Source organism: Schistocerca piceifrons, chromosome 3, assembly GCF_021461385.2.
Source record: "Schistocerca piceifrons isolate TAMUIC-IGC-003096 chromosome 3, iqSchPice1.1, whole genome shotgun sequence".
Taxonomy (NCBI): domain Eukaryota; kingdom Metazoa; phylum Arthropoda; class Insecta; order Orthoptera; family Acrididae; genus Schistocerca; species Schistocerca piceifrons.
Genome location: NC_060140.1, coordinates 717,450,626 through 717,478,387, shown reverse-complemented (window position 1 = coordinate 717,478,387; position 27,762 = coordinate 717,450,626). Strand labels below are relative to the sequence as shown.

Below are 27,762 nucleotides of genomic sequence, written 5' to 3'. Positions count from 1 at the left end.
CAATTACTAGACATTACGCCACAGTGACTTTTTGATGAAATGACATGAAGCCTTTACAGCTCAATCACTCAAAAATTAATATCACACGATATTCCTCTAAAACATAATCCTGTAATGTTTCACATCTGTGTTTATTTTAACTGATAAACATTAAAAATATGGACTATAACTCATTTTATAGGTGATTCAGAATACAGGTAGGAGCTGAAAGTAGCTTAACACTTTACCAATTTCATTAGTTTTCAGAGCTGCAACATTGTCCTAGAAGACAATGTACAACTAATGGCTGTCTCTCCCATATAACTTACATATACAATTTCGTGGAAGAGTTATTAGTGTATCATTGTCAATAATGATGATTTTTGGTGCTAAAATAATAAGCAAGTATTAACTTACGAACAGAGCAAGACGAATTATACCTTTCTCCATGGAGAGAACCATCTTGTTTCCCTGTAGTTTCCATCTTCACATAGGAACATTTTTGGTCGAATTAATAGTAGTTTCCTGTAACAATGGACAGCCATTACAAATGTCACTCAATAGAAACAAATCCTTCCATTCAATAGCTTAATATATTTACCTGTTTAAGAAAGCAACCCTGCAATTATATGTAACATTTCTATGCATAACAGGCATTCCAACATCAATTAGCATGTCTTTACAAAGAGGACTGATAAGTATCTCTAACAGTACTTCCCAGCAGTGAAGGAGTGTGTCACTTTCATGAAAATGATCTTCGCAGCTGTAACCACTGTAAAAAAACCAACACAAGTCATATAACAAACACAACTGCACCAAAAACGTACGTCAAAAGTAGTTTCTATAAATAGTACATTAAACAATGGACAATCCAGGATGGAATGAAACAAAATTATGAAAAGGATAGTTGCTACTCATCAAACAACCCAGAGGTGCTGTTTCACAGATAGGCACAACAAAAAGACTGTCAGAAAGTGAGTTTTCGGCCGACAAGGCCTTTGTCAAAATTAGACTCCACACACACACACACACACACACACACACACACACACACACACACACACACACACACAACTACAGTCTCAGCATCTCCACTATATGGTGAGCAGCAACTATGCTTTTCAAAATATTGTTACTACTGCAGTAAAACTATACCAAACAGTAACTTGCAAATTCAAATACCTTCATGGCAGTGGAATTTATGGTATCATTCAAAAATTACATTACCTCAAAATCTTTTTTTTTAATACAAGACCAACATTACACAAAAGTAAGATAGAAGAGAGTTGACAAGTTTCCAATGTATTAGTTGCCTTGTTCTTACCAGTACTGCTTTCTACAACACACTGCCGATTGCTGCTAATGATGATGAAGAAGAAAATGCAATTCAAAAGGATAATGATAAAAAGACTGTGTTTAATAGAGAACAAAACTAAAAAAACATTCTGATACAGAAAGAGTTGATAGAAGTGAAGCATAGTTCTCCCTGCATCCACACGATTGCTGTAAATTTTCTCCACTGTTCCACGATGTTACGGTACTCTTAATTGGTGTAGTGTTCATGATGTATCCACTGAAAAGTGGATCTTGCAGTTCACTGAATAATCATTTTGACAGGTTTGCATGGCCTTTTTATTCTGGATGACATAGGTCTTAGATCACTGGAAAAAATAACTGCAAAATACCTAGGACTAACTGTTTGGAGCAACCTCAAGTGGAATAGTCTGGACTAACTGCCTGGAGCAACCTAAAGTGGAATACTCTAATGGCTTTGGACAACAATTTAAGTGCGAAGTAGATACCTAAACTTCCATTCTTTTACGAGGTGACTTACTTGAGATGCTCAGCTGACCTTCCTCATTGGCTAGCCTGCTGCTGCAAACTCTCTTTCACTTTATCTCCGAAGTATGCTGCTAGGTACAGGAAGCCCTTAAGACTCTTTCTAATTATAAAAATAGGAAGACAACAAATTTTCATTTGCTTCAAATAACAACATATATTTGAACTTCAGATATATTACAAATCTCACTCTTCATATAAATATATACTGCTTCGAAGCCTCTCGTCTTCGAATGCTAGAAACAATCTAATTTACATACAAGAGAAAGTTGGCTTAAACACCATGTCCAGTCTCAACATGAACCATACAACACATCTTCCCTTCAACAAGGCTAAGTTTTTCTCAAGCGTACCTTCTCAACTGTTCTCGTTATTATAACAATGGTCGCTGACACAATTAGCACAGAACAACAGAAAAGCTCCTCCATGGCTCTTCCGCATACTTTCACTAAAATTTCCAAGGATCACCTGACAAGTATTTGTCGCTGCTGTTCAACAGCCACGTCTACTTTCTATTCGCGACTGAATTTCAAACCTGCACACACAAACATGACATGCAGTAGGTACAATTATATCATCCCACACCCTCTTCTAAAATATCGTGTGTTTGAGACAGTAGAGGGCTGAGTGTTTCTAGAATGTATGCAGAAATTCTTGAAACACTACATACATCCCCCCCCCGAATGGACACGAGATATTTTATACACAATAATTATGTAAATAATATCACTCACATCAAAATTTCATATCATAACAATATACTTTTCTTATACATTTTTGTACATACATCTTTCACTTCAACAATGATCTTTTTTTTTTTCCCTCTAGAACAATCTGTAGCTGAGCATTTCTTTATTCTGTTCTCACTTTACTCTAATATCCAGACATGAGTATTTCTTCGTGGCTCAGTCAGCAACCCTAGTATTTAGGAATTGCAAGGACTCTTTCCTTATTTCCAATTGTAAACTTCAGGTGTTCATGGCACATGAGTGATCTACTTTCTGTTCTCATTTTTATTCATTTATTTATTTTTTGGTATAGTATGTTCTATTTTTTGTAGTTTGGAGGAACGTTGGGCAAAACGAAAGTGTTCTTTTTGACACTCTTAAACTTACATGAAACGTAACAATGCTAGTTGTGCATAGAATTCAAACTTTCCAGAATAATCCCTATAAAATTTGTGACTGTTGTCGCGAAACTGTAACCTGCTCCTAGGATCAGTAACCTTCTCCTAGGATCAGTACCTATACCTTGCTTGTGGGTTGACCTTGTGAGAGCACATCCACTTTCCATTCTGGAACGTTCGCACCTTTATCAAACATTCCTATTTTTTAGGCCACAGGTCGTCCTATCTCCATGTAGGCACGCCTGCCCTTTATACTTAGTGAATGCCGGGTATGCTGAGTAGGCCTCATGGTTCATTACCCTAGTATGCATTCCTATGTATACTATAATTAAGTATTCTGTGGTAAAAAAAAAAAATATCTATTTTACACTTTGTATTCACTTTTTACTGCTTCATTTACTCCCTAGAGTCCTCCTCTACTTCTCAACTTCTATACTCTTAGTAGATACTATGTCTACATATACTATTCAAGTCCCACTATGCTACAGTTTGTCAGAGTATTTATTAAACTGACATTTCCTAATAATCAGCATGACTAATGCCACTTCTGCTTTCTTTTTCTTTCTTTCTTTGCTCATGTTTCTTCCTTGTCTATCTACTACTCATTACTGCATTATAGTTACCCCACAACTCTCATGCTGTGTGCATGTGGATGTGTGTTCGTGCAGTCTGATTCTTCGGCCTTCTTATCTAAAGGTAAGATTTAAGTTATTAGAAACCACGGAAACAAGGAAGGACTTCAGTGATAGAAGTTTGTGAATATGGAAAGAGGGGGAAAAAAATAGAGGTCCTCAATTGAGAAGGGGAAAAAATGGTTGCTAAGATCTAAGAAGAGAAATAAGATAACCCCAAAGACAGGAAAACCTTCCCACCTCCCTTCCCCAGGATCCCTACCCATCAGGTACTTGAGTGAGATGCTAGAGGAGGTTTGGTATTAAATCATCTCCTACAGAATGGACATTCCCACCTTCAACCTTGAGGTCCCCAAAGGAAATCTTAGCAACGCTATGGAAATGGCAAATGTTGAAGAATCGGGCACACTTGTTGCTGAGGGTTGTCTGAAAGGTGTGGTGTGTGTTTCGTGTTAGCCATGATTTATTTGATCTTGTAAACTATGCTTTTATTTACAATACCCACCCCTTCAAAAACCTATGTAAACCCTCCCATTTACATCACATATCTGAAATGGTATAAAAATACTCTATACAAAATACACTATGGTATCACATTGTTTAATTATTTACCTCATACTATATTATCTATAAATATAACACTATTCATTTTATTTTATGTCTATATTATTTTCTTTCTTGTTCTATGATTCTCCTAAGTTTTCTTTATGTTGTAGTCTTATCCATTTGTCTAAGCACTATGATTATAGGATAGTTTAAGATATTAGGAATAGATGACAGAATAGTTTAAGATTTTAAAGGAATTCGGTGCAGGAAAACTATTTTGGAAGGAACACCAAAAACAACTTGGGATCCGATGGTTATCACTCCGCCCGTTAACTCAGAATGTTTACGTCCCTGGGGGGAATATATGACTCTGCCCGGGTCCCATGGATTTGATATTAACTTTTCTTGTGCACTGGCAGACCAGTATTTCTCTTTAAGCTTCTTTTGAAAGTCTCCCCACTGCAAATCAGTCACCACTTCACTAGTTAACCCTAGGATGCATGGTGCCGAAAACACACATTAATGCATATGCAGGGCCTCCAAGGCCCTGCCCTAATTTAAAATTTTCCTCTTTTCATATAATCATTCTTTGGGGATTTTATTTCTGTCAAATTTATTGTCATATTGAAAGATTCCTAAGATAAAGTAACAGGATATGGTGGGCGTGATTAACATTTTATTAAAAAAAAACTAATACTGAATTTTTATTAGTTACATCCATTTACATACAACATATACAAATAATTTTATTAATTCACTCATAAGTTGCAGTTTAAATTTTATAACATTTATTACAACCAATTTCTTCAATTAAAATGTACTCATTATTCACAATATTATGTATATAGGCAATATTTTGACAAAAAGTTGTTATTCATTGTTCACATAAAATTGCATTTTTCTTAGTTTTAAACATGTGACAAACAAGATGCACAAAAAATGCCACAATGTTCCTTACAAATGTTGGTTTTTCACTTAATGCATGTCATAGCACTTTTCCTTTGTTTATTATATGAACAATAATTGCATCTTCTTCTTTTACCTGAAACAGGTAGTTGGTTCGGCAATATGACATCTTTTTGAACACCACATCTTTGCATGGCATCAACGATTTTCTTTGGAAGATTAGAGATCTGAATGCGAAGTTCCATTAGTGGTCTTACCATTTCCTCTGCTAAATCTCTTGGGAACAAACGCCTTTTATCACTTCTTCCAATTTGGTATGTCAGATGCTGGGCGGAAAATAAAATTTCACTGTTCATTGCTGCGACGTCCATCATATTCATCCATAATGCAAATGGCCATCATCTTGTTTGTCTCTTGCAAGTGTAATAACGAATTTTCTGGTCCATTTGATTTACTCCACCCTTCGTAGAGTTATAGAACTTTAGTATATCTGGTTTCTTTTTTGCATGAGTTTCATCAATGTTTCTGTCGTGATGCATTGTGCTAATGAGAACTACAGACTACTTCTTTTTGGGAACATAACTCACCATTGTAATGTCACCTCTAAATGCAAACAAAGAGGAATGAATCGCCCTAGAGGTAGATGGCTTCATCTCATTAGGAATTTCTGGTTTATTTTGTTTGATTGTTCCCACCACTGTAATTTGCTTCTGAAGCATCTCTTCTGCCAACTGCACACTAGTAAAGAAGTTGTCAACAGTAATATTTTTTGATGATCGTTCAATGCTTTTAGCAAGATCTTTCACCACAATCAATCCAAGGTTTTTCTGAATAAGTTCATGGGGCTTCCTTCCCGTGTAAACAATTCTGTCTAAAGCATATGCAGATGTAGCATCACATAACCTAAATATTTTTATGCCATACTTGACTGGTTTAGAGGGCATATACTGGGTGAAGCTGCATCTTGCACGGAATGGGACTAGCTGTTCAGCAACTGTGAGCGAATCATTGGGAATCATTCTATTTCTACACTTGTCAGGAAATAGTTCCCATACATAGCGAACAGCTGCAAGTTTGTCATCTGCAGATCGAGCTTCACGGGTATGCCTGTCATCAAATCTAATCGTTCTCCTTACATCCTTGAATGTATTTACTGACTTGGTGGCCTTATATTTAGGATTTGCCTTTTCATTCAAAAATAATTCTCTAATACGGACATCCCAACTCTTCTCAACACCAGAAAGCAGTAAAAGACTAAGAAAAACCTCCATTTCAGCAATTGAAACGATTTTCCACGTTTTACCACGTAAAGCCACCACTCTTCTGCCTTCAATATTTGTGCAGTTGATGATTTCCTCTAGTATCTCCTTGGAGATGAAATAATCCCAGGCATCCTTAGGTTTACTGGTTTCCAAACCACGGGCTGGACCAGGTGCCTTCTTTACAATGTTATGGACAGGCGTACGAAAAGTTGCAGGAGGATCTAATTTCCAAATCATTCCATTCCGACTAATGTGTGTGTGTGGTCTTCTATACCTTTTTGTGGTGGTTCTTCATATTCAGACTCTGATGGAGTAATATTATTGAAAGGACTGTCATCTGCCTCAATATTCACATCTCCAGGTTCATTGGCTGAGTCTTCACTACTTGCATCTTCAAAAATATTTCCTTCCTCGCAAGAATCATCATCTTCAAACCACTGAGCCACAATACTTTCAAAATTAGCTGCACTTGCACGTTGTGACACTCTTGCTTTGCGTGTCGAAGCCATAGCAAAAGGCGTGTCTCTCAAACAGCAGCTTGTGCAGCACTGAGTCATACTCGTAACAATATGTGCCTTGCAGCAACAAACAAACTGCAGTAACAATGAGGCTGACGAGCAGTACAGGATAACAATACTATGCAATAATAAAACATTTGATAGCAAAAAGATCAATAATACACCGACATCGCCAATATGTGAAATAAGTGTGTATTATTTTTTAGTTATACTATTACTACTACAGCTACTGCTGTTGTTGACACTCCTGTTGCTGGAAATACCACTACAGTTATTGTTGAATTAATAACTGCTCCCAAACAAATGTTGAAGACAATATAGGCTAAAGAACATTTATAAATGTGTGAGGGCTTCTGAAGCCCTGCTTATGCATTCACGGTGTATGGGTAAACGTATTGAATTATACAAAAAACTTAAAAAGGTATCTCACTCAGACTTGATAGGAGGAATGTCACAGTGTTAGTGAAAGAGTATTGGAAAGCAGTTAGAAATCAAACAAAAAAATTACAGAATTTTTTAAAAATGAAGAAAAAATGAAAAAATGAAGGGCCTCTGAGGCCCTGTATATGCATCCTAAGGTTAACACAGCATTAGGTGAAGATATTTTTTTCCTGCTTTCTCTCGGTAACTTTTTGATCTATAGTTTCTTCAACTTGTTCCTCCAAACTACTTATATTTATGATGTCACAGTTCACTTGTTTCTCTTTGAAGTTCCTTTCCACATTATCTACTTGTGTATTAACACCTGTAAATTGCGATTGAATTATTGGCATTAAATTATCCTGTTTATCAACACATTCTTTCAAAGTATTCAACCCTTGCTTTATAGCATTAAATTTAACATTGCACACATTTTCAAAGGATCCTAACTTTTCATTAAGCTCTGATTCTAAACTATTACATTTGTCTTCAATATTTAATTCTAACCTTTTTATCAAATTTTGAAAATTATCACTCTGTTTCTGGCTGAAGTCAGGAAACTAGTCAATTCATTCTTCATATCTAATTTCAGATTTTCTACTGTATTATTTAAGGTATCAAATTCAGTCTAAAGCATCCGTGCTTTCGCGTAGATTACTAAATTATTTGTTATGTTAGTTGACTTTGGCATTTAACAATGCTAAATTTGTTGTTTGGGCATTTAATTGAGAATTTGCTGATTCTAGTTTTCCACTTACTAAATTTAGTCAAAACTCAAAATGTGACTAACTCAGACCAGTCAGGCATTCCCTTACTAACTTTCATAGCCATATCTGGTTCTTGAGTTTCCTCGGCTTGTCGTATGTTATCCATATTCTTGCAAGCTTTTGATCTTGTAAGCATTTAACTAACTTTAAGCATGGTAACTACACTAATGAAGTTCACTGAACAGTTTGTACCACTTTGTACTAAAACAATAAAGTTTTGTTTTATGCTCATTCGGCGGAGAATCTGCGCTGCATCGGTGAGCAGATATGGAGGCAGGTCTGCACCGGTGAACAGCAGCTGGCGCCGGTGTCGTCGGATGTTGGTTGCCGCGTCTTCGTCCCTGCAATGTGTGTGTGTGAGAGCTCTGCACTCCCCACTCCTGATCATCTTAATCACAGTGTTGTAGGCATATTTCTTCTTAGATAAACACACTGGAATCTTCTTCTCTATTTCTCAATTCAAAATTTTGCTCCTTTAAATACTTACATATGTTTTGGACGACGACAATTTAAGTGTGAAGTAGATACCCAAACTTCCATTCTTTTACAAGATGACTTACTTGAGATGCTCGGCCAACCTACCTTGCTGGCTAGCCTGCTGCTGCAAACTGTCTTTCACTACTTCTACGAAGTACGCTGCTAGGTACAGGAATCTCTGAAGACTCTTTCTACTTATTTTTATAAGTAGACATGCAAAGTTTCATTTGCTTCAACTAAAGACTTATATTTGAACTTCAGACATATTACAAATCTCACTCTTCATATAAATATATACTGCTTCGTAAGCCTCCCGTGTCTCCAAATATTAGAAACAAACTAATTTACATATAAGAGAAAGTTGGCTTAAACACCATGCCCAGTCTCAACATGAACCATAATACATGTCTTCTCTTCAACAAGGCTAAGACAAGAGTTTTTCGCAAGAGTACCTTCTCAACAGTTCTCGTTACTGTAACAATGGTCACTGACACAATTAGCACAGAATAACATAGAAGCTCCATGGTTCTTCCGTACACTTTCACTAAACCTCCATGGATCGCCTGACAAGTACTTGTCGTTGCCGTTCGACCACCGCGTCTACATTCTTCTCACAACTGAATTTCAAACCTGCACACACGAACATGTGATGCGCAGTAGGTAGAATTTTATCATCCCACACTCACTTATAAAATATCGTGTGTTCGAGACAGTAGAAGGCTGAGTGGTTCTAGAATTTGTGCAGAAATTCTCGAAACACTACAATACTACATAAAAAGAACTGTCAGAACAGCAGAGGACAGGCTGAAATTCATTGGAATGAATCTTAAGAAAATGTAATTCAGCAAGAAAGTGGCTTACGAAAGGATTAAAAGAAGAAATAGAGAAGATACAATGAAGAGCAGCACATTTCATCACATCATTTAGTAGATGTGAGAGTGTCATTTGATGATGCTCACCAAACTCCAGAGGCAGTTGCAGCAAGCCAGGCATTGTGTATAATAGAGAGGGTTATTGCTGAAACTCCAAGAGCATACATATGAAAAAGGGTCAGGAGACATATTATTTGCTTATACTTAGGGCTTGTGAAATGTCCACAACTATACAATGAGAAACATTAGAGCTTATATGGAAGTTCACAGGCAATTGTTCTGCCCATGCACCTTCGCGAACGGAGCAGGGAGGGGGCAAATGGTGGTACCACACGTACACTCCAAAACACACTGTAAGGTGGCTTACAGAGTACAGATGTAGTAAAGATCCTGGGCTGCATTGCTATTTCAGTACAAAGTAGATGGGGGACAAGACGCTTCAGGCGTAAAATTTCTGCTTTTTGGTAACATGCAAAAAAATTTTAATGGAAAAATGAGGCTTTATGAAAGAGCTGTGAATCCACTACTAAAAAGAAATCACGAAAGTCACAGCAATAGAAATTTTGCAGACACCAGCATCCTGCTAAAGAGTCAAGCAGGAGAAACACCAAAAGCGCAGCTTGGAATCCAAACAGTAAGTGTTTCAACTATGGTGGCAGAGGCCACAGGTCAAGTGACTTAAGAGTGAGGGAAATAGAAGCTTGAATTTCAACCATATTCAGTCCAAATGCGGGAAATAAAAGAATAATCAACAGGTGAAAATGAATGCAAAAGCTTTTAAGAAGAGTATTAACAATAGAAAATTTAAAAAGTAAGAAGAACTAGCTGAGAGACAAAAACACTGCTAGTGTCCTTCCCTCTCAGCTGACTGTGGCAGTCACACAACAGTATGTCTGAGAGACAATAGGTGCTCCAAGATTGCAAGAAACCACTGTAATCTAGATAACATTTCTGAAAAACTGTCTCTTTCCAAGCGTATTTTACAGGTACTGTTGAGACTGATGATGTGAAAGTTGGAACATCCATTTATGTGACTCTGGAGACAATATGAACTCTGATATGGTAATCGACACTGTCCACCATAGACACATACCACTTTGTCATTCAATGTTAAAGACAGAGATGTAATTTTACTGACACAATGATCCTCATAAATTTTGGTTTCTGATGTTACATATCATCGAACTAAGTTTTCTGCAATGCCAAGGGATTTGAGGAAATGCCTTGCTCCTTTTATTGCTATATGGTTTTCAAATCTGGTTTGAAGTGTTTTTTTCTTTTTTCAGCGCAGAACCACTTCTTTCTTGATAAGAAAATAGGTAATGCCTTTAATATTATCTTTGCAAAAGACATAAATGACCTGTACTGTGAGAATTTGGTCTGTGGTTGGTCTTTGTAGGCTGGCTTTACTTATTTCTTGTACCTCCTACTCCATCACATACATTTTTACCACAGTAAGATGCAAAAAAGTGCCATTCAACCTCCAACCCAAAGTCTACTTTGTGGTTGCACAGATTTGAAAAATTCTTTTTGTTCTTATACTGATTACCACTTCCATCTGAAAAGTATACCAGCTTCTCAACCTTGGGAAAATTTTCTTTTATGTAATTTACTACATACTTTTGAAACACGTACAGCCGAAGTGTTGTGCTCCATGTAGGCACTTAGAGAATGTAGACTGAAGAACTGCAAACTTCATCTTTCTCATTTTTAAAGTAGAGGAGGCACTGTTGCCTGGTCATTGGCCCTATGTACCCTTGTATTGCATCCGGAATCACTAATGTAAAATTTGCTGCAAAATCAACTAGCACTATGCATTCAGTTTCATGAAGTTGTGCTTTTTTGTTCTTCAAAAACTTACTTAGGATTTTAGAGACATAGTAGTCACTTTTGAGCTTTTGTAAGTTATCAATAAAAGATTCCAAGTACTCTTCCTGAGATTTAACCACTATTATCATCTCTGTCCTGTCAGTTGTGACCCACTGTTTGAAGGTAATACTGACTGGCATTTCCTCATCATATTCATGAAGCAATTCAATAACGGCTTCCTTACCAGGGCATTTATTACACAAACTCATCATGCAGTCAGAACTGTTAGTGTCACAGACCATTAAATCTAGTATCTCTTTGTAGTTAAGATCACTAAGTTTTGCACCCGCAATCATCAGTTTGACATTCTGATGATATAAACAAACAGGTACAGAGTGTGTCCCTGAGGATCCAGGCAAAATAAACCACTTAGGTTGGAGGTCACAAAATTTTGACCATCCAATTTTGCATTCAGGATGAGCATTTTTGAAAGCTACATAGAGTTCATTTAAATCTGACAACACTAGTCATTTCTGCTTCGTTAATTTAACTGCATTTATAACAACTCTTTAGCTACCTTCGCAACCAGGGCACATTCCACTGTTTTCATCATCTTCAAAAAACTGCTTTATCTTTCTGTTTCTTCACTTATACCTACTCCATTCTTCTTCCCTAAAACTGAAAGAATGCCTTGCTCTTTCACTAATTTTCGGGTTAGTTTAACCAAACTATGAGAAACGTTGAATTAATGAACTATTTTTTTTTCTCTTGACCATGGGTCAGGGAGCAAACTTAAAAATATTAACTATTTTCTCTTTAGATGTCCCTGAACATTTAATTTTTAATTTCTCTATTACGCTCAAATATTCTGTGTCAGATGATGCTGGTGGTAGGTTTTCTTCTCCAGAAATAATGTTGGTATCTGTATTATTAAAGCATGATTCCAAGTCTCTTTTGACATATCTTTCCACAATACCATTCAACACGATCTCAAAACTATCAGGAACAGATAATTACGGACCCTCTCATTACAAAAATTATACAACTTGCTGATGTGATACACACCTAAACTTTGACCACATAGAACATTTATCATGCAGCAACAGAAGCACAGGAATACAAAAGGGGCAGACACAGACGGGGGGGGGGGGGGGGGGGGGGGGGGGGGGAGGGCAGACACAGACGGGGGGGGGGGGAGGGCAGACACAGACGGGGGGGGGGAGGGCAGACACAGACGGGGGGGGGGGAGGGCAGACACAGACGGGGGGGGGGAGGGCAGACACAGACGGGGGGGGGGGGGGCAGACACAGACGGGGGGGGGGGGAGGGCAGACACAGACGGGGGGGGGGAGGGCAGACACAGACGGGGGGGGGAGGGCAGACACAGACGGGGGGGGGGGGGGAGGGCAGACACAGACGGGGGGGGGAGGGCAGACACAGACGGGGGGGGGGAGGGCAGACACAGACGGGGGGGGGGGGAGGGCAGACACAGACGGGGGGGGGGGAGGGCAGACACAGACGGGGGGGGGAGGGCAGACACAGACGGGGGGGGGGGAGGGCAGACACAGACGGGGGGGGGAGGGCAGACACAGACGGGGGGGGAGGGCAGACACAGACGGGGGGGGGAGGGCAGACACAGACGGGGGGGGGGAAGGCAGACACAGACGGGGGGGGAGGGCAGACACAGACGGGGGGGGGGAGGGCAGACACAGACGGGGGGGGGAGGGCAGACACAGACGGGGGGGGGAGGGCAGACACAGATGGGGGGGGGGAGGGCAGACACAGACGGGGGGGGGAGGGCAGACACAGACGGGGGGGGGGAGGGCAGACACAGACGGGGGGGGGGAGGGCAGACACAGACGGGGGGGGGAGGGCAGACACAGACGGGGGGGGGAGGGCAGACACAGACGGGGGGGGGGAGGGCAGACACAGACCGGGGGGGGAGGGCAGACACAGACGGGGGGGGGGAGGGCAGACACAGACGGGGGGGGGGAGGGCAGACACAGACGGGGGGGGGGAGGGCAGACACAGACGGGGGGGAGGGCAGACACAGACGGGGCGGGGGCCGCACACAGACGGGGCGGGGGCCACACACAGACGGGGCGGGGGCCACACACAGACGGGGCGGGGGCCACACACAGACGGGGCGGGGGCCACACACAGACGGGGCGGGGGCCACACACAGACGGGGCGGGGGCCACACACAGACGGGGCGGGGGCCACACACAGACGGGGCGGGGGCCACACACAGACGGGGGGGGGGCCACACACAGACGGGGGGGGGGCAGACACAGACGGGGGGGGGGCAGACAAAGACGGGGGGGGGGAGGCAGACACAGACGGGGGGGGGGCAGACAAAGACGGGGGGGGGGGAGGCAGACACAGACGGGGGGGGCAGACACAGACGGGGGGGGCAGACACAGACGGGGGGGGGGGCAGACACAGACGGGGGGGGGGCAGACACAGACGGGGGGGGGGGGGGCAGACACAGACGGGGGGGGGGCAGACACAGACGGGGGGGGGGGCAGACACAGACGGGGGGGGGTCTCTGTCTGTGTCTGCCCACCCGTCTCCGTCTGACACCCCCCCCCCCCCTCACACACACACACACACACCCTGCCTCTCTCTCCGAGTGCAGAAACAGAATCTTTGCAATTCTTAAATTGCTTTGTACCCTTTGCCACATTATTCAGAGATGAACTATCTACATAGGTGGCATGTCTATAAGTCAATATTTCTTAACAAGCTTCATGACATATGCTATGGACCGTGGGCTAGGGGACTACCCTGTTGTGCTGGGTGCATATGGTTGTAGAATTTGAGCTATTCTTCGGAACTTCAAGCTGCATTCTTCATTTATTGTTGACTGAATAAAGTAAGTCTAGCTATGCAACAATTAAATACTTGTGCTTACGCGTTTCGCTGAATATGTTGGATTTTCTGCTTATTTATGTAAACTTTTCTATTCCTGTGCTTCTGTTGCCGCATGATAAATGTTCTATGTGGTCAAAGGTTAGGTGTGTATCACATAAGCAAATTGTACAATTCTTGTAATGAGAGGGTCCGTAATTATTCGTTCTTGATAGTTTTGAGATCTTGTTGAAAGGTATTGTGGAAAGATATGTCAAAATGTAAATAGCGACAACTGTATTTGATACTATCATAATATGGAGAGGAAACATGGATTCTAGTGAACTAATTTTTATCCTGTGTTTTTGTTCAAGCCTGTTGATGGGGGGGGGGGGGGGCGGAGACAGAGGGTATGGGCAGAGCGGGGAGACAGAGGGCAGGGGTGGGGGTGGGGAGACAGAGGGCAGGGGTGGGGGAGGGGAGACAGAGGGCAGGGGTGGGGGAGGGGAGACAGAGGGCAGGGGTGGGGGTGGGGAGACAGAGGGCAGGGGTGGGGGTGGGGAGACAGAGGGCAGGGGTGGGGGTGGGGAGACAGAGGGCAGGGGTGGGGAGACAGAGGGCAGGGGGGGAGACAGAGGGCAGGAGTGGGGGTGGGGAGACAGAGGGCAGGGGTGGGGGTGGGGAGACAGAGGGCAGGGGTGGGGAGACAGAGGGCAGGGGGGGAGAAATATACAATGTGTCCATAAAGTCCCTTTACAAATTCAAAATTTTATTACAATGGCAGTTGTCAAAATATTTCAACAAAATTTCTTTTATTGTAATCACTGTTTAACAAAGGTTTTATATATACTAAAATTTAGTTTTTCAGTACTCTGTTGATGAAAGGAACTGAACTTCTATAAAATAGCATCTATTCAAGAGAAGGCACAATGTGTGTCCTGGTTTATTGAGACAAAATCATATGTTCAGAGTCAACGAAACTTCTTAATGAAGTATGGATGAGATGCACCATTGCACCCTTCAATCTGGGTATGGCACAAAAAATTTATGGAGATAGGGACAGTGTTGGATGAAGGGAGGAGTGGGCGACCAAGAACATCTGAGGGAAACATTGATACCGTTTTAAACATTTTCACTTGTTCACCTACGAAGTCCATCTGCACTGCTGCCAGACAGTTGCCCCTACCACGTTCAACTGTGCATAAGGTCCTCCACACAAACTTACGGTTGTACGCTTACAAAGTGCAACTGTTATACACACTTGAACCAAGACAGTTTGCACTCAACATGCTGGAATGCCTTTCAGAGGATGAAGCAGTCCACAACTGAGTTTGTTGCAGTGTCAAGGCAACCTTTTAATGTTTCTGGGACATTAAACAGACACAATATGAGGTTCCGGGGATCTGAACATCCCTTTGTGACTAGGGAGCTTCAGTCCAAAAGTGACAGTGTGGTGTGTGCAGTAGCCACCAGAAAGATCGTGGGAGGCGCACATCGGCACGGCGCATCACGGACAGTAGTTGCTGCAAGCATAATCCCGTCCACCAGAGGGCACGCGAGAATTCGGCCGTGCCCTCTGCCGGGTGGAACAACAACAACAACAACAACAACAACAACAACAACAACAACAACTCAGGCAGCATGGGCCGTGCCCAGTCAGTTCACATCGGACACGTCTAGCAGACAGTTCCCGGTGTACGCTATGTGAAGTGCGACGGAAAACGTGAACCGTGTTACTACACAATTGGCGATGAGTAGGGTCGTTCTTTCGCATGTTGCGCCATCGTTCCGGTTTCGCAGCTTATCCGCGGCATGGAGGATTCAGTGTGGGATTTGGTTGAGCAGCAGACGGCGCTCATGGCAACCATGAAACAAGTGCTTCCGGCATTGCTCTCCACACAGTCTGCTCCAGTGACGTTCCCTCCTCCCTTTCCCCTGTATAATGAGACGGCGGAGGATTGGGACGCTTATGTACATCACCTTCGGCAGAATTTCCAGGCGTTTCATGTTGCAGATGCGGAGGTATGTCGTGCTCTTTTCTTGTCTTGGATATCTCCCTCGCTGTATCAAGTTTTGCGGCAGCTAGCGCCGTTGCAGGAACCCTCGTCCTTGTCTTTTGACGCATTGTGTTCATTGGTGTCTTCATATAATCACCACCGCCTGCATGTTGTGGCGGCTAGTTCTATCAATGCAAGAAACAGCCCCATCAGTCTTACTGGGAGTGGGCCGCTACCCTGCACGGTCTTAGTCGCAAGTGTCATTTTGTCACGGAGCAGTCGCGAGAGTCGTATGCCCACGTTATGGTGCAAGACGTCATTGTTCGTTCGGCCCCTGATAGGGAGGTCCGGCAACCAGCCCTGCAGTTGGAAGACCCTTCCCTTGAGGAAGTCCTGTCCATTGCTCAATCGTGTGAAGTCTCTCACGCCGTAGGTCAACAGTTGGAAGCGTGGTGTGATGTCGCGGCGGTTCAGGGCAGTGTGGTCGCGTCCACTGCATCCGGGTTGGACGATGTTCGAACGGTACAATCCGGCCGTTACGACTGCTCCCGCACGGCGCGTAAACAGAGTTCCAGCCGCCGGCCCCTGTCACAGTCATGTGCGTCGTGCTATATACATCATGACCCTTCTGCACAAGGTTGTTCCTTTCGATTGGTCACCTGCATGAGAGCGAGCGTTCACCTCGTTGAAGGGTTCCTCACGTCTGCGCCTTGTTTGGCTACTTTTGACCCCAATAAGCCGTTGGTCCTGGCTACATATGCATCGCAGTATGGGGTGGGGGCAGTCCTGGCCCATCGCAACGCGGATGGCTCCGAACAGCTGCTGGCGTTTGCATCTAAAACTCTTAGTCCCACACAGGGCCATTATTCCCAGGTGGAAAAGAGACTTTGGCCATTGTCTACGCTGTTACCAAGTTTCACCCTTTCTTGTAAGGCACGAAGTTTCAGTTAATCACTGACCATAAGCCATTAATATCGTTATTTGGCCCCGCCTCTCAGATTCCAGATAGGGCGGCCCACAGACTACAGCGCTGGGCCTTGTCCCTCTCTAAGTACCATTATGACATTCATTTTTGCCCTACCGGACAGCATGCCAAAGCCGATGATCTTTCCCGTCTTCCAGTGGGCCCAAATCCTAAGTTCGATCGGGAGGAGATAATGTGTTTCCATTTGGATGTGGCGTCCCGCCAAGTGGTTGATGGCTTCCCGATCACTAGTTCTAGAGTCGCCAGGGAAACGGCAGCTGACCCGGTTCTCTGGCAAGTAGTTCGCCTCGTTTGGCAGGAGTGGTCATCCCGAACCTCTAGGCGGGGCCTTGGACCCTCTTTGTAATTATTTTGTTCTACGAGACCGCCTCTCAGTCTTGGAAGGAGTTCTTCTGGCTACCGATGATACAGCTCCTCGCGTGGTTGTTCCTGCAAGTTTGTGAAGGGAAGTCCTCACATTATTACATGAGGGGCACTGGGGTGTTTTCCAGTATTAAAACCTTGGCTCGCAGACATGTGTACTGGCCCGGTATTGACAGAGAAATTGAGCACTTGGTGGCCGCCTGTTCCCAGTGTGCGAGCCAACAGGCGTCTCCCAGGTCAACGTTCTCTTCATGGCCACCTGCAACCCAGGCATGGGAATGTGTTCACATTGATTTTGTGGGCCCTTTTCTCAATGGATTTGGCTCATTGTCATTGATGCTTATTCCCGATTCCCATATGTGGTTCGCTGCTCCTCAACCAATTCAGAAGTTGCAATCCAGGCACTGGCAAAAATATTTTCTGTGGAAGGTCTGCCAGTCACCCTGGTCTCGGACAATGGACCTCAGTTTATTTCGCAGACCTTCCAGGATTTTTGTAGGCGCTTCGGTATTCGGCATGTTTGCTCTCCCCCCTTTCATCCACAGTCGAATGGGGAAGCTGAGCGCATGGTGCGCACCTTTAAGACGCAGATGAAAAAGTATGTGCACGAATTTCCTGCGGAGGAGGCGTTGACGTTTTTCCTGACGGCATACCGGACCACACTGATGAGAGAACACAGCCCCGCAGAGCTCCTCCACGGGCGCCAACCTAGGCTCTGCTGCACCTCCTCTGGCCTGTTCCTCGGGCAGTCTTCGCAAAACGGAGTACCCGGTTTTCCACCGGGTATGTCGGTCCTGGGAACGTGGGTTTGGTCGCAATCCACGTTGGATACCGGCGGTGGTCCTGCGCCGAAATGGCCCGCCGGCTCTATACCTTGCAGGCGGGGGGACCGGGTGGTACGTCGTCACCAAAATCAGCTACGTCCACGTTTGGGCACCCACCCTCCAACCCCTAGGGCACCGGCATCCCCATTGCCGGCACCCGTGTTGTTTTCTCAGGGGACACTACCACTCCTCCCCCCTGTGACTCCCCCACACTGCGATGGTTCTCAGCCTTGGCGGCCTCCAGTAGCTCCAGCAACGGCACCCCCATCGTAAGAGATGCCCGGCGAGAGCCAGCCCCCCCCTCGCAGACCTGGTTTCTCAGGAGGCTGGTTCACCTGTGGTCGTCCCTTCCCCATCGTCCCCGCCACTGGGTCTTGCTCCTCCCGAAGTGGACCAGGATCCAGAGTTCGACGGCTTGTCTCCCGTTCTGTCCCGGGCTCCATTGGTGGGACGACGGAAGCCTCTTCGTGTGGGTCACTTCCAGCCGTATTCGAAGGTTCCGGCTCGAGGGTTGGCAGATCCCCTCGACTCCAGCCTTCCGATGGACGTGGAGGTCATCACTCCTGCACGACGCTCCACCTTCTGACGCAGTGGATCACAGTGGCTTCACCCCCGAAGGAGGAGGAGTGCAGTAGCCACCAGAAAGATCGCCGGAGGCGCACATCGGCACGGCACGTCACGGACAGTAGTTGCCGCAAGTAGAGTCCCATCCATCAGAGGGCACGCGAGAATTCGGCCGTGACCTCTGCTGGTGGAACAACAACAACAACAACAACAACCACTACTACTACTCAGGCAGCACGGGCTGTGCCCAGTCAGTTCACATCGGGCATGTACAGCAGACAGTTTCCGGTCTACGCTATGTGAAGTGCGACAGAAAACGTGAATCGTGTTACTACAGTGTGAAATCATGTGCAACCGAATAATTGGTCCCATTTCTCTTCAATGAGTCAACAATTACTGGAGATGATTATCTCAACCTTCTGACGGAATATTAGCACCACAACTGATTGAATTACAACCAACTATCATTTTCCAGCAAGATGGGTGCACCATCACATTGGGGACTGCATGTTCATCAGATCCTCTATGAAACATTTCCAGGCAGGTGGATTGGGAAGGAATGGGTCAATTCCTTGGCCACAGCGTTTGCCAGGTGAAGGAGACAGAGTGTGGGGGGGGGGGGGGGGGGGGGGAAGGAGACAGAGTGTGGGGGGGGAGAGGAAACAGAGTCTAGGGGGGGGGGGGGGAGGAGGAGACAGAGTGTAAGGGGGGGGGGGAAGGAGGAGACAGAGTGTATTAATAAAGTAGCTTTTTTTAATGGGGGTGTGTAAACGATATCATGTCTCAAACACAGATATGCTGACTTGAAGCAAAGGAATCAAATTTCCATTGCCACCATTGATGATGCTATGCTAAAGCAAACATGGCAAGAAGTCGAGTACTATCTTTAAGTGCTTCGTTCAACTAAAGGCGCCCATACAGAGGTTTATTAAACACTGTCAAAAAAACTTTTATAAACACTGATTACAATAAAAGAAATTTTTTTACAATATTTCAACAGCTGCCATTATAATAAAATTTTGAAGTTGTAAAGAGACTTGATGGACACCCCGTAAATTAAATACATACAAATTTAGGAAGAATGTCATGACAGCACTGCCATCTATGAGTGAAGCCACACATTATTCAGACTACTACACCATAAAACCCTTGAGCAGAACACTTCCTATGGATTGAAAGAACCAAAGTTACACTCATTTACAAAAAAGGGGGCAACGGAATTGATCCAGGTAACAGTTGTCCTGTAACCACAAGTTATGAAATGCATGTACATACCTACTTTGCAAAGCACTAAAAGTGCCTCACAGAAGGCATTTAGGTTTCATTGCTCTTCTGTGAAATCATTTGTGCTGTCATTCTTTCAATTTGTTCCGGTGTTAGCCGTGTAATGGGGGCCCCTTAGGAACATGGTTGCCAAGGAGGGGAAGGAATCCAGCGTGCAGTCTGTGTGCATATTGAGGCGGAGTCATTCCAGATGTGGAAAGGGTGCTTCTGGATGCCATGAAGAGTACAGGGAGCAGCCAACTACAGGTGGTGGCTCATGTCTGTACCAATGACATGTGTTGCTTTGGATTGGAGAAGATTCTCTCTGGTTTCGGGTAGCTAGCGAAAATGGTAAGGACTGCCAGTCTTGCTTGCGAGATTAAGACAGAGCGCACCATCTGCAGCATCATCAATAGAACCGACTGTGATCCTTTTGTCCAGAGCCGAGTGGAGGGTCTGAATCAGGGGCTCTAGCAGTTCCGAGACCATGTAGGATGCAGATTCCTCAACTTGCGCTGTCGGGTGGTGGGTTTCCGGGTTCCGCTTAATAGATCAGGATTCCATTACACACAGGAAGCGGCTACATGGGTAGTGGGGGCTTTGTAGAAGGGACTTTTTAGGTTAGAGGGTCTCAGGAAACCACAGAAAGAGCGTCCGTCTAAAAGGGGGCAGATAAAACACAGTAAGGTAGTTGCAGAAACAATCTGTATTGTAGTTTTAAATTGTCATCACTGTGTTGTGAACAAACCAGAGCTCCAAGCCCTAATAGAAAGCACTGGAGCTCAAATAGTTATAGGTATGGAAAGCTGGCTAAAGGTGAAAATAAGTTCAGCTGAAATTTTTTCAAAGAACCTAACAGTATTCAGAAAGTATAGATTAAATACAGTTGGTGGTGGAACATTTATTGCTGTCAGTAGTAGTTTACATTGTAGTGAAATCTAATTAGATAATTCCTGTGAAATAGTATGGGTAGAGGTTATACCTAACAATATGACTAAATTATTAATTGCATTGTTTTACCAACCCCCTGACTCAGAAGATATATGAAGACGGTATCTGTTCTTTCCGACATGTGTGCCCCGGTTGAGGCACACATTTTCAACTGTCCCCGTTGATATTTATCAACACCTGTCAGCAGCTTAAGGTCTGGATTTCACTGTAATTTCATTCTTCGAGAGCTGCAAGATCACCAATGGTATCTGTTCTTTCAGACATGTCCGAAAGAACAGATACCACCTTCATGTAGATAAGGCTTATCAAGTCAATGATCTTCTTCAGTGCATATACACTCACATTGCCCGAACTCTTATGGGAATTGGTAGACTGACTGCTGCGAGTAATGAGTGTAATGGGCAAGGGTGTGGACAGTAAGATGAAAATGTGGGTCTCACGGGGAGCATACCAGAGATAAGTCCCTGCAGTCACACTATCATCTGTGTCCTCGGTGGCTCAGATGGATAAAGCATCTGCCATGTAAGCAAGATATCCCAGGTTCGAGTCCCTGTCAGGGCACACATTTTTAACTGTCACCGTTGATATTTATCAATGCGTGCCAGCAACTAAAGGTCTGGATTTCATTGTAATTTCAGAAGATAAATAGGTGCCCTACTCATCTGATCACATAAGCATAGAAAAGATGTGGAATGATTTCAAAGAAATAGTATTGACGTCAATTGAGAGATATATACCACATAAATTAATCAGTGATGGTACTGATCCCCTATGATACACAAAACGGGTCAGATCGCTGTTGCCGAATCTATGAAAAAAAGCATGGCAAATTTGAAAAACCTCAAAATCCCCAAGATTGGCAAAGTTTTGCAGAAGTTCGAAATATAGCGCATGCTTCAATGTGAGATGCTTTTGATAATTTCCATAACGAAACACTGTCTCGGAATCTGGAAGAAAACCCACAGAGATTCTGGTCATATATAATGCGCACCAATGGCAAGACGCAATCAATACCTTCACTGCACAATAACAACGGTGAAGTTACTGATGACAGTGCCACTAAGGCACTGAAAGGTTTTCCGAAACCCTTTCACCAAAGAAGACGATTCCTGAATTCCAATCAAGAGCAACTGCGAGGATGAGAAACATAGCTTAAATCGCTTAATAAAGGCAAGGCCACTAGTCCAGATGGCATACCAGTCAGGTTCCTTTTGGAGTAACATCTCGCTCACAGAAAGTTCCGTACCTAAAGACTGGAAAAAAGTCACACCAGTACCCAAAAAGGGAAATAGGAGTAATCCGCTGAATTGCAGGCCCATATCACTAATGTCGATTTGCAGTAGGGTTTTGGAACATATGAATTACCTCAAAGAAAATTATTTATTGACACATAATCAACACAGATTCAGGAAACACCATTCTTGTGAAACACAACTAGCTCTTTATACTCATGAGGTAATGAGTGCTATCGACAGGGAATGTCAAACTGATTCCATATTTTTAGATTTCCTGAAGGCTTTCAACACCGTTCCTCACAAGCGTCTTCTAACCAAACCCGCATGCCTATGGAGTATCGCCTCAGTTGTGCAACTGGATTCGTGATTTCCTGTCAGAAAGGTCACAGTTCGTAGTAATAGACAAAAAGTCAGTCAGTAAAATAGAAGTTACATCCAGTGTTCCCCAAGGAAGTGTTATAGGCCCTCTATTGTACCTGATCTATATTAACAACAAATAAGACAATCTGATTAGCCCTATAAGATTATTTGCAGATGATGCTGTCATTTACCGTCTTGTAAAGTCATCAGATGACCACGACGAATTGCAAAATGATTTAGATAAGCTATCTGTGTGGTGCAAAAAGTGGCAATTGACCCTGAATAAGGAAAAATGTGAGTATTCACTTGAGTACTGAAAGAAATCCGCTGAATTTCGATTACACGATAAGTCACACAAATCTGAATTTCAACTAAATACTTAGGGATTACAATTACAAATAACCTAAATTGGAACAATCACATAGATAATATTGTGGGTAGAGCAAACCAAAGACTGCGATTCATTGGCAGAACACTCAGGAGGTGCAACAGATCTACTAAAGAGACTGCTTACACTACACTTGTCCACCCTATTCTGGAGTATTGTTGTGCGGTGTGAGATCCACATCAGATGGGACTGACAGATGACATCAAAAAAATTCAAAGAAGGGGGGCTCGTTTTGTATTATCGCAAAATAGGGGAAATAGTGCCACAGACACAATACGTGAATTGCAGTGGCAATCATTAAAACAAAGGCGTTTTTCATTGCAAAGCGATCTTCTCATTGAAGTTCAATCACCAGTTTTCTCTTCCGATTGTGAAAATATTCTGTTGGCGCACACCTACATAGGGAGAAATGATCATCACAATAAAACAAGAGAAATCAGGGCTTGCAAAGAAAAATTCAAGTGCTCATTTTTCCCGTGCGTTGTTCGAGAGTGGAACGGTAGAGAGACAACTTGAAGATGGCTCATTGAACCCTTTGCCAGGCACTTAATTGTGAATAGCAGAGTAATCACGTAGATACAGAATATGCCCTGTTAGTCATATCCAATATGGCTCCTGCGAACTTTAACTATACTGTAAGATGGGATGCACCATGTTTTGTACACAGTTTCCTCTGTACACTGATCGTATGTGCCCAGTATTCTGGAAATGAACTGAATTGTGGAGCTTTCCCTGTGACTGAGGCTTTGTGATCATTACATTCCACATCCATGCAAATTGTTACACCAAGAGAGCTGCACAAATTGACTGATTCAGAATGTGATTCATAGATATTATAGTAATAGGTACCACCATTCTGCATTTTGTGAAGCACACAATTTCATATTTCTATACACTCAAAGGAGTTGCCAACCTTTGCACTGCACAGAAGTCTTCAAACCTAACTGGATGTGTGTGCAGCTTTTTCAGATAGTACTGCATCATCTGCAAAATGTCTGGGATTACTGTTAATCTTGTTTGCCAGGTTATTAATATACAAAATGAATAGTAACGGTCTAAAACACTTCCTGGGGTTGTCTCAAATTACTTCTACCCCTGAAAATGAGTATATAAGATAACATATTGCATCCTCCCTACCAATAAATTCTCAATCCAGTCATAAATTTTGTTTGATACCCACTACAATCATACTTTTGTTAAACATGAGAGTTTGGTTTTGCATGACTAATATTTTCGAAATTCTTGCTGGTTGCTATGGATAACATCATTCTTCTTGAAACATCTCATTCTGAGTTTACAACATGTCCTAGGATTCTTAAACAAATGGACATTAACGAGGCTGGACGGTAGTTCTGTGGATTACTTCTGCTACACTTCTTGTAGGCAGGTAGATCTTGTCTTTTCTACAACAACTGGGCACAGTTTTTTTGTGCAAAAGATCTGCATTATATCATGGCTAAAATGGGAGCCAACTCTGCTACAAATCCTGTGTAGAATGTGACATGGATTCCATTAGGCCCTGGAGCCTTGTTTAGTTGTGTTTTTAGCAGTTTCTCAGTACTACTGGTACTAGTACCTTTATTACTTATCTTTGAAGTGGTGCAAGAATGAACCTGGGGGAATAATTCTCTACCTTCTTTTATACAGAAACATCTGCAAACGGACTGCAGCACTTCTGATTTTGGTTTACTACCTTTAATTTCAATTCCCATAGTACCCTGGAGTGTCTTGACATTAAATTTTGTGCCACTGACAGCCTTTACATACCAGCAAGTAATCTTTGATGGCTTTATGCATTACCCTTTTGAAAGCTGTACATCTTTCAATTGGTATTTCTCCATCTATAACCCTATGCCTTGTTTTACACTGATTATGCAGTACGCAGACTTCAAATACAAAATGCTATTAGGAGCAAAAGGACTACCTTCATATATTTTGAAAAGACAGTTTTTCCACAAATTCACAGTCATTTGATTATGGTTTTAGGGCACAAAACTGCTATGGGCATAAGTGTCCATTCTGTGGCTTAGTGAAAGGGGGAAAAAAATTAAATCAGCAGCAATGGGAGCAAAACTCAAGGAAGAGGGAAACTAAAAACAGAAGGACATCTTAAAAAACTGCTATTGAAGGGGGGTTGTTTTCTCCGAAAAGAGCTTCAAATGACCAATGTCATCTCACTGACACTGATAAACTCAAAGACGCTGTTGGCTGAGCTCGTGTCATCTGCTAAAAGGGAAGATATATCAGGCGACAACTGTAAATGGGCGCATAGCGGATTACAATAGGGGCACTGAAGTAAAAGGTGTCTCACCATCCATAGTTGAGAGCAGTGAAGACAAAGCAGGGGAGGATCGCCACTCGAAAGATGCCGATGGCTAAAAATACAGTGCCAACTCCGAAGTCTAGTTAAAATTACCTCCTCCTGACGATGAGGCCGGGAGGAAGAGGTCCGAGCACAGGGAATAGGTTTTATGTCGTAATTTATTATTGGAAACTGCAGATCAATGTGTGTGCTATAAAAGAGCAACACGATGACATTAAACACTCTTTAGATTGGCAAAGGGAACAAAGTGAACAGTGGGCCAAGGAAGAGAGACCGCAGCCTTCACCACTATATCAGCTGCCTCATTGCCGCAGATATCAACATGCCTTGGGATCCAGAGGAATACCACAGGGACGCCTGGAGGGCGTCAGGGCAAAGGGAAGGTACGAGGCATTGAATGTTCTGCAGCCATAAGAATAACTTCTGTAACAAACTTCCGTAACATGAGTGACCTGATCTTCGATGCTAAGTAATTGACGGCCATCAAATGTTGCTGGAGAGGAGAAAAGGGTACAATCGGCTTGGGAAAACTCGCAGCATCTTCGGTGCATGGTTGGCAGTTGTGGCTGTAATCTAAGAACACATGGAAAATGGTCACTCAAGTGTGTATAAGCAAGAGCAAACCATTCAAAGGGCCAAGCTAGCTGAACAGTACCAACCGAAAGGTCCAAATAAGAGTAGGTTGACATGAAGGCAGACAAAAAAGTGGGTTCCCCAGTGATGAGGCAAACAAGATCTGCTTGGTGGAAGAGGTCAATCACTAGGGAGCCTTTTGGACAAGGACGCGCAGGCCCCCAAAGTGGGTAGTGGGTGCTGCAAGTCCCCAACCAGCAAATTGGGCGGTGGAAGCTGACTCAGGAGATCGTTATGGTGACTTCTGCCACCGAATGAATCAGGATGACCAAAAATAGTGGGAAGACACCAAGTGTAGTGGATGGGTGCCAGGAGGAGCCGTATTAAAACTCGTCCGAGATTTCCAAATTATTTATTGTTTCGAACTACAGCACCCCGTTCACATAGGTCCTAGTGACCCAGTGCAACACGCTGTGTATCGGCCTTGTACGCCAGCAGAGTGCGTCGTCGTCAGGATGCCAGGAGTTGGCTCAGCAGTCTGCGTCCCTGCGGCCTCATTGGTGCTCTGTGTGAGCCACGAGCGGCCAGCTGCATCCTTCTCACTGGCATGGCTGAGATCACAGCGACAAACAAGCGCCCGTGATCCAGCGTCCAAATCTGCAGCCCTCACCTACAGACGTCTTCAGCGTGTGTCGGGAGCCAAGACAACTGCCTGCAGTAGCGAGCCGAGGAGTGGCCAACCACTGGCTGGCTGCGGACACCACGTCAGCCTCAGAGGGTCAAACCAACGACCTGCTGTAGACTGGGACGCTGGCGTCTCATCTATTGCTGCATGTAGCTGGTGGTGCGACATGCCCCGCTTATAGGAGAGCTGTCACACTTCAATGCCTTGTTAGAAAATCAGCATCTATTTATACGCGGCTGTGCACCTCTGTTTTGCTAATGCGCTGCTCCGAGTCACGTACTCACCACACCCCGATTGCGCCAGTGGGCCCCTTCTGCCTGTAGCTTGCGCCATGCGAACTGCTGCATTTACACTTTTCAGTGGTTCGTTCGACGGCCCTGTAGCCCCCATTCTACTTTGCAACCATTGGTATGTGCAACTCACTGCAATCCGGCCCACACCTGGCTGTAACTTGTGCTCAGAATATCGGACAAAACTAACTTTCCCTATCCTAAACAGTGGTGCCAATACAGAGATGAAGGAGATTGGCTCTTTCCATTGGTGTGGACAAAGGAATGTATATGGTACAGAGAGAGAAGGTGTATCAGAAAGGGAAAGATGTACAGTAACAGCTTGGAAGGAACTGTTTAAGGTGATCATGTAATAGTATTGTGGAGCAGAATCGTAAATCCCCATGTGCCGAAGTGCCATCAACAGAGGGAAGATCAAACCGGACTGATTAGAAATGAGAGAAGACAAAATGATCATGGGGACATAGCTTTGTTTCCTGAAGACAGAAGACGACGGGGAAGTAGGATCGTAAGATGATCAACAGTTCATCCCAAGGGTGGACAGGAGAGGAAAAAATCTCACCACGGTTGCCATCAACTCAACGACCGCTGAGAGCCAGCGGCTGACTGCATGGAACGGCATTCAGCCAAAGGCAGAAGATCGCGATCCATAGGTTGTTTGGGAGCAGCTCCTGCCGCCAGTGATCAGCCACTAGTGGTGCATCTTCGTGACATAGAAGATGGCTGAGGAGGCTACCGCTGGGTGGTGCAGTAGAAGAGACATGCTGTGGTGGAGAAGGAGAGGAACTTTGTTTCTGATGAGCCTTCTTGGAAGCAGGACGTTGAGGTGAGGGAGGAGTCGATGATTGTTGACTGTGAGGTGTGGGTAGATAAAAAGTCTTCACAAGTAGGCTTATTTTTGGAAGTCTGAGCATCCAATTTTGGGGCCCATAATTTAACAGGAGCCGATGAAGGTTGAG

General features: G+C 43.8%; 1 protein-coding gene across 1 annotated transcript in view; it reads right to left on the bottom strand.

Annotated features, from left to right (window-relative positions):
* The window catches only part of LOC124789074 (glutamine-dependent NAD(+) synthetase), a 196,639-nt gene that overhangs the window by 143,424 nt on the left and 25,453 nt on the right, over positions 1 to 27,762 (bottom strand). The window contains exons 3-4 of the mRNA XM_047256365.1: positions 581 to 751; positions 420 to 504 (exon numbers count right to left, since the gene is read on the bottom strand). Of these exons, the coding sequence (XP_047112321.1) occupies positions 420 to 504; positions 581 to 751 (256 nt within the window). The remainder of the gene's footprint in view (positions 1 to 419; positions 505 to 580; positions 752 to 27,762) is intronic.